This window comes from Eretmochelys imbricata, chromosome 5, assembly GCF_965152235.1.
Source record: "Eretmochelys imbricata isolate rEreImb1 chromosome 5, rEreImb1.hap1, whole genome shotgun sequence".
NCBI lineage: Eukaryota > Metazoa > Chordata > Testudines > Cheloniidae > Eretmochelys > Eretmochelys imbricata.
In genome coordinates, this window is record NC_135576.1 from 123775616 (window position 1) to 123786660 (window position 11045).

The 11045-nt window shown below is 45.4% G+C and overlaps 1 protein-coding gene across 1 annotated transcript in view; it reads left to right on the top strand.

The window, feature by feature from the left end:
- Positions 1-3188: 3188 nt before the first annotated feature.
- LOC144264712 (stimulated by retinoic acid gene 6 protein-like) overlaps positions 3189-11045 on the top strand; it is a 37027-nt gene continuing 29170 nt past the window's right edge. Inside the window, exons 1-2 of the mRNA XM_077816497.1 lie at positions 3189-3208; positions 10958-11033. Of these exons, the coding sequence (XP_077672623.1) occupies positions 3189-3208; positions 10958-11033 (96 nt within the window). The remainder of the gene's footprint in view (positions 3209-10957; positions 11034-11045) is intronic.

Below are 11045 nucleotides of genomic sequence, written 5' to 3' on the forward strand. Positions count from 1 at the left end.
ATGTGGCATTCATTGCTGACCCAATCTGTTTGTAGGACATGCGTGAGATCTTGCATGATGCCAGAGTCCTCCTGCGGATATTTAGTCAATGAGGGCCTGTCAGACCTGTGCTGGCATCATATAGTTAAGAAAGAGCTAGATGGTGCCTTCAGGCACAGCCCGGAACAGTGCGTGTTGCTGTTTTCCTCTCTGCTATACGGCGCACCGAGGCACTACTTAAGAGCTTTCAGGCTGGTCTTTACTAGGGCACGGTGGTGAATGAAAGTAACTGTGATGTTTTCTATACTCCCTGCTAGAGCAATACAGCATCCCGGCTCACCTGCCATTTGACAAATGTATAAACCAAAGTTTGGACACCTCCAAGAACAGCCACCAGAGCTGATGAAGCTGCCTGGAGAATAAACAATGTGGCTCACTGTATTGTGGTTGCTTTTAATGCACTTAATCACGTGTGCCGTTTCTCTCTAAAAAGGTCTGGTTTGTTCTGGGCTTCTCTGACTTTTGGATGGCCTGTGATATCGCCCTCTGAGATATCGCCCTCATTATCACTCCTTGCTTCTGCTGCACAGGCTCCAGCATATCAATCGGCCAGGGACATTGCCACATCTGTCAGCTCTTTCTGAGCCCAGCAGATTTGTGAGCACAGACTTTATTACCTTTCTGCCTCCTTCCAGGGTTGTGCCCAACTCAGCCACTATTTCTGCTGGCTCATTTCAGAGTCATCATAAGCAAAATACTGAGGCCAAGACGGAAGTCCTCCCCCTGAGAGGCTGGTAAGCCACTCTGCCATTTTCACAGTGCTGGTGGAGACCCATGGTGACAGAAACAGCCTCTAATGAGCCACTGGGCACAGTAAAAACTCCCTAAATGATCATCAGCTGCATAAATCTCCCACCTGCTACCTCCACTCAGGGCCAGAGCCAACTGGCTGGCTGGGTGTCCATCATAGGGAGCTAACCCTCGCTCCCTTGATGGGGGGTGAAAATTGCTCTCCGGGCTGCTTGCTTTTGTTGTAGCAGTGTTGATTCTTGTAGTGGTTTAGGTAAATGGTACATTCATGGATAGTTATAAGCAAAGGGCAATATAGACACAATGAGCATGTGATGATCATTGCACTAGTTATGACTGATTCATGCATTCACACCTGTGTGTAGTTTTCTCCTCCGTACCTGAGACACCTGTAAATGTAATTCACATTGACTCAGTGCAAGTCTTTGTTTCACTCTGGTGACTGGTCCACATACACACTCTATGACTCTGCTTAGCTCATGTGGTCAAGGTCCATGGCTTTAACTCAAGAGGTCCCAGGTTTGATCGCTATTTGTGCCTGTTATACAGCACTGTAATACAAACATCTGTATTAACTGCCAGGATGTTAGTTTACTCCACAGATGGTGTTCCCCTGCATTCATGTTCTCTTTGCTTTCAGCAGGGTTTGTACTTTCTTTTTACAATCTCACTAGAGAATTACAGCTCCAGCATGGGATATAGACTGGGAAGGAAGAACCACAGCATGGTCACAAAGTTCATTCTTCTGGGTCTTTCCGATCAGCCCGAACGGCAGCAGCTCCTCTTTGTGGTGTTTTCCCTAATCTACACAACAACTCTGTTTGGAAACCTCACTATAATTACATTGTCCTCCATGGATTCTCGCCTGCACATCCCCAGGTTCTTTTTCCTCAGCAATCTGTCCTTTTTGAACACCTCCTACACATCTGCTGTGGTCCCCAAAATGCTGAGTAACATGCTAGCAAACAACAAGAGCATTCCTATGAGCTGTGTGCAGCACAGGGATATATGACTGTGTTCCTGGGGGCTGCCGAGTAATTCCTGCTCACAGTGATGGCTTTCGGCACGACGTAGCCATATGCAATCTGCTGCGATATCGCACTGTCGTGAACAGGAGAACGTGCATCAACGTAGCAGTGGTGTCCTGGGCAATCAGCTGCCTGCCCTTCCTCTCACCACGCTGTGGCCAGCCCAGTGTGGCCCCAACGTCATCAACCATTTCTTCTGTGGAACCCCGTCATTGGGTGAGCTGTCATGTAAGGACACCTCCAGGCACAAAACCCTGATGCTCGTGAGGGGTGTTTTCACATTGATGGTCCCTCTCTTCCTATTTCTGTTCACATCCTGATGGCCATGCTGGAAAACACCTCCACTGCGAGTGGCAGTGGAAGGTAAATTTATGCCACTTAGTATGCTACATTGCCTAGTGTTATATGATCGTTCAATGTGGGCTTGCAAAACGGTGATGAAAAATTACCAGGCCAGGCACAGAATCCACTCATCCATCTTTCTTCAGAGGATGAGGAGACCGAAAATGCTCATGGTATTTATTGACCTGGGTAAGTGACAGTGTCAGATTTTTCAAAGAAGATGCAATCACAGAATCAAAGAAATGTCAGGCTGGAAGGGACCTTGACAAGTAATCAAGTCTAGCCCCCTGCAGAGTGGCAGGATCCAATAAGCCTAGGCCACCCTGGACATGTTTGCCCAGTGTGTTTTTCAAAACGTCCAATCATGGCGTTTCCACAACCTCCCTTGGAAACCTATTCCAGAGCTTGTGAAGCCATATCCAAACTCATACACCTACAAGGTGCTCAAGAGCTGGATATTGGGTTTCCTGGCTTAGAAGGATTTCAAATCTCACTGGTAATGGTCCTGAATTCATGTAACATGCACACAGAATCATAGAATATCAGGGTTGGAAGGGACCTCAGGAGGTCATCTAGTCCAACCCCCTGCTCAAAGCAGGACAAATCCTCAACTAAATCCCACAAGCATTTTTATAAGGATGAGCGCAGACAGTATAGTTAAAACTGGATTCATTTCCCAGTGAGAAGCCTGGCAAAAACTAACCAATCAGTCTCTGCTTCTGGGACAGCTGGGAGAAAGCAACTAACTTACTGGCCAGTAAATCAGGACGAGGTCACTTCCCTTCCTTTAGAGTTACCCTGGAGTCAGTGTCTGACAGGATGTTTGCTTTCCTGCTGAGCGGAGCTGGGGAGGAGTAGTGAGGCAAGGTGCCTATTGTGCCCAATGCAGGCTGAGAGGATTGCAGCACAGCAGCCAGGAAGTGTGTCCACCAAGTCTCTGACACCTACTGCTGCTGAGTCATTGCTCACGTCTGCACCCAGCAGCACAGTCCATTCGCTCCTCGTGGAGCTCTCTGCTGCACAGCCAAGATGCCCTCTGCAGAGGCATGGTAAGTGTAAGCAGTAAAGCTGGGAGGATGGGCTTGGCTTTGGTGGGTTAAAGTGCAGTTGCCCAGCTCCTGGGTCCACAAGGGCAGATTTTATACGGTACTTTCAACACGTCATGCAAACGAGAGGTGTGTGGTCTGCAGAATCTAGTTTCTTTTTCTATCTGGGTCACCGGCTCCTGCGATCCCGAGGCCTGCATTAATGAGGAACTAAAAGAAAATAAACCACAACTAGAGCAAGGAGCAAAAGGAGAGACACAGCAGCGGGCCTAGTTCTGAGTTCACACTGCTTTTACCCAGTATAACTGCACTGGCTTCCATGAGGCACTCCTGATGCCTCCTGTGTGAGAAGAGAATCAGTACCAGTGTCGACAATGGAGGTAAAACACTCACTGGGACTGGCTGCACTGCTTCCTGCTGTATCTGGGTTCTGCAGCAAAGTGCACTCTCAGCCAAATCCCTCCCACATGGACACAGGCAGAGGCCTGTTAATCATTTCTGCCAGTGCTCCACTTGAAAGCCCTGGTCTAATAGATACCATCACAATCTGTAGAGATCCATTCTTTCTTCTGGGTATTTTTTCAGTAAATGTGCTACAGTTATTGGTAGTTTGTATTTGCCTTGATTTTGCAATAAGTGTTAAATTTGTATAAAATCAGTACATTCGATAATAAACTGGCAAATAGTGATGCATGAAAATTATCCCACAGTGCTATAAAAACAGTGAAAAATGACTACACAGCAAAGTCATTGCTACTGTTCTAGAACAGACAGTACATGAAATTCTTGAACACCCATAACATTTTCATAAAACATGCTCATATCTAGCTGAACCATAAGTCATGGACTTCTTGCAGGAACCACAGAGTATAATTTTCTGGCCTGTGGGAGCCCAGAATAGCCGTTTCTGTTCTTAGAATCTATAAGTTAAAGGAGCATCCAGTACAAACTATACGTTACTGTCTCAATAACAGTCCTAATCAACAGAACAAAGCACTTACAGGAATATTACAAGCTCTTTGCATGATGAAAGAAATCAAAGGACATTCTTTTCATTTGCCAACCTATACTCTTTTCCCAACATAGTCTCAGTGCACTGTCTCCCTAAGAGTAGAATGAGGTACTAGGTCCCCCGGTTAACCTGTCCCACAGAGGAAGGTGCTTAGGGATTTAGAAGGTCAGTATTACTCTTTCTACCTGTAACTCTAAAGCCATTCAGGTGAAGATACAAACTAGAAGGAAGTGTTGATGTAAAGGCCAGTCGTGATCAAACACAAAGTGCCAGGTCCCACTGAGCAGAGTTGATAAGATTAGGATTCCCTAAGCAGGACCTTTGCCTTTCTCTTGATTGCACTGTGCAGATGTTTAACTAGAGGGGGAAGTTTTCCATTTGTTGTTTATCGATGAGATATGATGCTCTACAATGGACTCCTGTGTATGGTATAAGCACAGTATTTTCTGAAGACAATGCTAGATTTGTAACCCACCTGTCCAACACAGAACCAGAAATCCCCCCTCACCAGGATTCAAACTCACCACATTTCTGGAGGCAAAACCGTCCCCACTTCTCACTTGGAAAGTCAGTGTAACAGGGCTAAAGATCCCAGTCCTCCATGAGCACAGCTTAGCAGTTCAGTTTGTTTCCACAGCTCAGAGACCAGCTTACCAGTGAGAGAGCTGTGAACGTGAAGAGCATTCTGGGTACTGCCATGCAAATGAACGCACTGCCTCAAGATTTCTATAGGAAAGGGGCCTTAGTGGTCTAAACTCCAGGGACAGATCCCAGCAAGGTTGACTTATCCCTTAATCCTCCCTTAATCCTCCCAAGGCAGATAAAATGCATGCCATACAGTGAGCTCTTGGGATGTTTCAGATGACAACTTAATAATGATTTAGTTGGGGTTGGTCATTCTTTGAGCAGGGGGTTGGACTAGATGACCTCCTGAGGTCCCTTCCAATCCTGAGATTCTATGATTCCTACCTAGGGAGGTTGTGGAATCGCCATCCTTAGAGGTTTTTAAGGCCTGGCTTGACAAAGCCCTGGCTGGGATGATTTAGTTGGGGTTGGTCCTGCTTTGAGCAGGGGTTGAACTAGATGACCTCCTGAGGTCCCTTCCAACCCTGAGATTCTATGATTCTATGAGGGTCCTGTGCTGTGTGGACACTAAAGCTCTCATCATGACACCCTTTGCAAGTGCAGAGGCTTTTCCCAGGGTCCTTGCCCAAAATGTTATCGTCTTGAAGCCTGATTCTGAGCTCACCCCGGTTTACACTCTTGTATCTCCGTGACTTCTGATTCTTGTCTGGAGTGAGTGAGATCAGAATCAGAGCCCACTCCGTCCTCACCCAGTGCAGCCTACTTCACATCAGTTAGCTGCTGCTCTCAACCTCTCAGAGATGGCTGCATTTCACTGGTGGTGAATACTGTGTATGTAGCTTGTGAAGGGCTTTGGGACCTATCAGCATGGAAGGTGCTATGCAGATGTAAAATACTGGTACAAATTCTGTTTCCAGTTATACTGGAGTGAAACCCATTGTCTTCAAAGGAAGCTACACCTGTGCAATTGAAAGGAAATGTGGCCCATTGGGCCAGCTCCTCAGCTGAATAAATCAGCTAAGCTCCCTTGATGTCAGTGTGACTCCTCCATATTACAGCAGCTTTCTGTGCCAGGCCTCACTGCAATGACACAGAAGACAACATCACTCTGCTGTATGTTGATGAAAACAGTTTTGTCCTGAGATGCATTGGAGCCAACCTCTGCCCCACATTTGCAGGGACTGTGAATTGCAAATATTTTCTGCTGTCTATTAGGAGATGGTATGATGGGATAACATGATTTTGGTAATTAATTGGTCTTTAAATATTCATGGTAAATAGGCCTAATGGTCTGTGATGGGATGTTAGATGGGGTGGGATCTGAGTTACCCAGGAAAGAATTTTCTGTAGTATCTGGCTGGTGAATCTTGCCCATATTCTCAGGGTTTAGCTGATCGCCATATTTGGGGTCGGGAAGGAATTTTCTTCCAGGGCAGATTGGAAGAGGCCCTGGAGGTTTTTTGCCTTCCTCTGTAGCATGGGGCACGGGTCACTTGCTGGAGGATTCTCTGCTCCTTGAAGTCTTTAAACCGCGATTTGAGGACTTCAATAGCTCAGACATAGGTGAGGTTTTTCGCAGGAGTGGGTAGGTGAGATTCTGTGGCCTGCGTTGTGCAGGAGGTCAGACTAGATGATCATAATGGGTCCCTTCTGACCTTATTTCAGAGTAACAGCCGTGTTAGTCTGTATTCGCAAAAAGAAAAGGAGTACTTGTGGCACCTTAGAGACTAACCAATTTATTTGAGCATAAGCTTTCGTGAGCTACAGCTCACTTCATCGGATGCATACTGTGGAAACTGCAGAAGACATTATATACACAGAGACCATGAAACAATACCTACTCCCACCCCACTCTCCTGCTGGTAATAGCTTATCTAAAGTGATCACTCTCCTTACAATGTATATGATAATCAAGTTGGGCCATTCCCAGCACAAATCCAGGTTTTCTCACCGTCCGCCCCACCACACACAAACTCACTCTCCTGCTGGTAATAGCCCATCCAAAGTGACCACTCTCTTTACAATGTGTATGATAATCAAGGTGGGCCATTTCCAGCACAAATCCAGGTTTTCTCACCACCTCCCCCTTTTTTCCAAAAACCACACACACAAACTCACTCTCCTGCTGGTAATAGCTTATCCAAAGTGACCACTCTCCTTACAATGTGTATGAAAATCAAGGTGGGCCATTTCCAGCACAAATCCAGGCTTTCTCACTCTCCCCGCCCCCCAAAACACACACACACAAACTCACTCTCCTGCTGGTAATAGTTCATCCAAAGTGACCACTCTCCCTACAATGTGCATGATAATCAAGGTGGGCCATTTCCAGCACAAATCCAGGTTTTCTTACCCCCCACACAAACTCACTCTCCTGCTGGCAATAGCTCATCCAAACTGACCACTCTCCTTACAATTGTATGATAATCAAGGTGGGCCATTTCCAGCATAAATCCAAGTTTAACCAGAACGTCTGATGGGGGGGGGAGGGTAGGAAAAAACAAGGGGAAATAGGCTACCTTGCATAATGACTTAGCCACTCCCAGTCTCTATTTAAGCCTAAATTAATAGTATCCAATTTGCAAATGAATTCCAATTCAGCAGTTTCTCGCTGGAGTCTGGATTTGAAGTTTTTTTGTTTTAAGATAGCGACCTTCATGTCTGTAATTGCGTGACCAGAGAGATTGAAGTGTTCTCCGACTGGTTGATGAATGTTATAATTCTTGACATCTGATTTGTGTCCATTTATTCTTTTACGTAGAGACTGTCCAGTTTGACCAATGTACATGGCAGAGGGGCATTGCTGGCACATGATGGCATATATCACATTGGTGGATGTGCAGGTGAACGAGCCTCTGATAGTGTGGCTGATGTTATTAGGCCCTGTGATGGTGTCCCCTGAATAGATATGTGGGCACAGTTGGCAACGGGCTTTGTTGCAAGGATAGGTTCCTGGGTTAGTGGTTCTGTTGTGTGGTACGTGGTTGCTGGTGAGTATTTGCTTCAGGTTGGGGGGCAGTCTGTAGGCAAGGACTGGCCTGTCTCCCAAGATTTGTGAGAGTGTCTGACCTTAGTATCTATGAATCTATTTTTGGCATTGCGTCTGCTCAATCATTGTCTAGCGCACATTTGAACTCCAGTGGTTGTGTGCAACTGCATGTGTTGGGTCGTGTGCAGTGCTCACTTCTCCAGGCCCACTCCTTTGGCACCGAAGAGATACGTGGGAGCTATGCACTAGAAAGAGAGCTGGCACTGTAGAAAATGCAGGATGGGGTCAGACTGTGTTAACTTAGCTGCAGATTCCCCAGGGGCTGATGCAGGTCTGATGCTAATATGAGTATAGCTAATGTAACAGCAATTTTTTTAAAAGGCTCCAAAGGTGATCTTGGCAACTACAGGCTGGTAAGCCTAACTTCGGTACCGGGCAAATTGGTTGAAATTATAGTGAGGAACAGAATTATCAGACACATAGACAAGCACTATTTGTTGGGGAAGAATCAAGACGGCTTTTGTAAAGGGAAATCATGCCTCACCAATCTACTAGAATTCTTTGAGGGGGGTCAACAAGCATGTGGACAAGGGTGATCCAGGGGATATAGTGTACTTAGATTTTCAGAAAGCCTTTGACAAGGTCCCTCACCAAAGGGTCTTAAGCAAAGTAAGCTATCATGGGATAAGAGGGAAGGTTCTCTCATGGATCAGTAAGTGGTTAAAAGACAGGAAACAAAGGGTAGGAATAAATGGTCAGTTTTCACAGTGGAGAGAAGTAAATAGCAGGCTCCACAGGTATCTGTACTGGGACCAGTGCTGTTCAACATAGTCATAAATGATCTGGAAAAGGGTGTAAACAGTGAAGTAGCAAAGTTTGCAGACCATACAAAATTACTCAAGATAATAAAGTCCAAAGCGGTCTGAGAAGAGTTACAAAGAGATTTCACAAAACTGGGTGACTGGGCAACAAAATGGCAGATGAAATTCAATGTTGATAAATGCAAAGTTATGCATATTGACAAACACAATCCCAAGTAACTATATATATAGAATGATGGGATCTAAATTAGCTGTGACCACTCAAGAAAGATCTTGAAGTCACTATGGACAGTTCTCTGAAAACATCCGCTCAATGTACAGTGGCAGTCACAAAAGCAAACATAATATTAGGAACTATTCGGAAAGGGATAGATAATAAGACAGTAAATATCATAATGCCACTATATGAATCCATGGTACGTGCACACCTTGAATACTGTGTGCAGCACTGGTCCTGCCATCACCAAAAAGATATATTAGACTTGGAAAAAGTACAGAGAAGAGCAACAAAAATGATTATGAGGCATGGAACAGCTTCCATATGAGGAGAGATTAAAAAGACTGGAACTCTTCAGCTTGGAAAAGAGAAGACTAAAGCGGGATATGATAGACATCTATAAAATCGTGACTGGTGTGGAGCAAGTGAATAGGGAAGTGTTATTTACCCCTTCACATGCCACAAGAACTGGGGGTCACCCAATGAAATTAATAGACAGCAGGGTTAAAACAAACAAAAGGAAATACTTTTTCACACAGTACACAGTCAACCTGTGGAACTCATTGCCAGGGGATGTTGTGAAGGCCAAAAGTATAATGGGGTTCAAAAAAGAATTAGATAAGTTCATGGAGGATAGGTCCATCAGTAGCTTTTAGGCAAGATGATTAGGGACGTAACCCCATGCTCTGAGTGTCCCTAAGCCTCTGACTTCCAGAAACTGGGACTGGATGATAGGGGATGCCCTGTTCTGTTCATTCCCTCTGAAGCACCTGGCATTGGCCACTGCCAGAAGACAGAATAGTGGGCTAGATGGACCATTGGGGAAACCCAGTATGGCCGTTCTTATGAGCATCTTCCTAGGCCCAGCTCCTCTCACCATTGTCCTGCTCCTCCCAGCCAATGATCTCCACCCTATAATGGAGGGCAACACTATGGAGGCAGCCCAGCCCCACTTCTACACAGGCAGAAGAAGAACCATGTCTGGAGGATGCCTTCTCTATGTGGATCCCCACAGCCTGACGGGGCTTGCGACTGGATCTCAGGGGAGCTGCACAACTAAAAGGGGTAGGAACATGCAAAGAAATCAAACTGGTGCAACTCTGCTGTCAGGAAGGCAAAGGCACAATGCTACCTACATTACTGGGGTCAGACAAGACTCCCAAAGAGGTGAGGAATGCCTGGGCAGGAAAAATCATTGTTAAAAATAGTGTGGATTCAGAAGAATGTTAAAAATCAATGGTTAAAATGATAATGATAGACAAAGAAGCATAGAGTGTAGAACTGTGCATAGCTGGTGGCCGTCTAGTCTAGTCTATTTCAAATTTGGAGAAGGGATCTAGGCAAACTGGCCTCAAAATTTCAAACTTGGGTGCCTAGCAGTAGGTATCTAAATCCGTATTTAACCACTTAAGGGAAGGTGGTATTCTGAATTAGGCGCCTGCCACTCCCCAGCTCCTATAGAAGTCAATGGGACTGCAGGTGCTCGGCATCTTTGAATATCAGGCCACATTTATTTGTACGCCTCACTGTGGATTTAGGAACCTACCCTTAGCTTCCAAAGTTTCAAAATTTGGGCATTAGGTTTTAGGACGTAACAGGCCAATATCTACTGTCATATCAAAGATACTTAAAATGGCAATAGACACACAGCTAGTGGACCACATGTAAACGGGAGGACATACTAGATTTTTCATACAAAATGAAGAGGGGGAATCCATACTTTAAGTGCAAAACGGAACCCAACCTTACCTGTGGACTCATGGTTTGCTAGCCCCATGCTGATGATCCTGACAGGAGAAGACTTACCCATGGTTAAACACACGGACTTAGCAAACCCTATACCAAATGGAAAAGGTATTGATTTTGCCAGTACTGAATATGGAAACTCTCAAGCAAACGGGGGAGTGTGGGGTGCCTCTTTGCATGTCAGAATCCAGAATTATCTTCCAGCTGGCTATCTCATAGCCATGTTAATATCGGAACCATTTGGATTTTCTTGCATGTGTGCACTGAGTTATTTTCTACACACTCACAATCAAAGGTCTGCTATTCAGAGAGCATACTCCAGGAGAGGGGTTTGTGTGTGCTAAATGAATGTGTTTATTATTATCTGCTCATGTGTCTCCAGGGGCTGGCAGACAAATGCCACTTGTGAGAGTTCAACAGACATGGAGCTGGTTCTGCATTACTCCCTTATTCCATCGGTAAGTAAACCA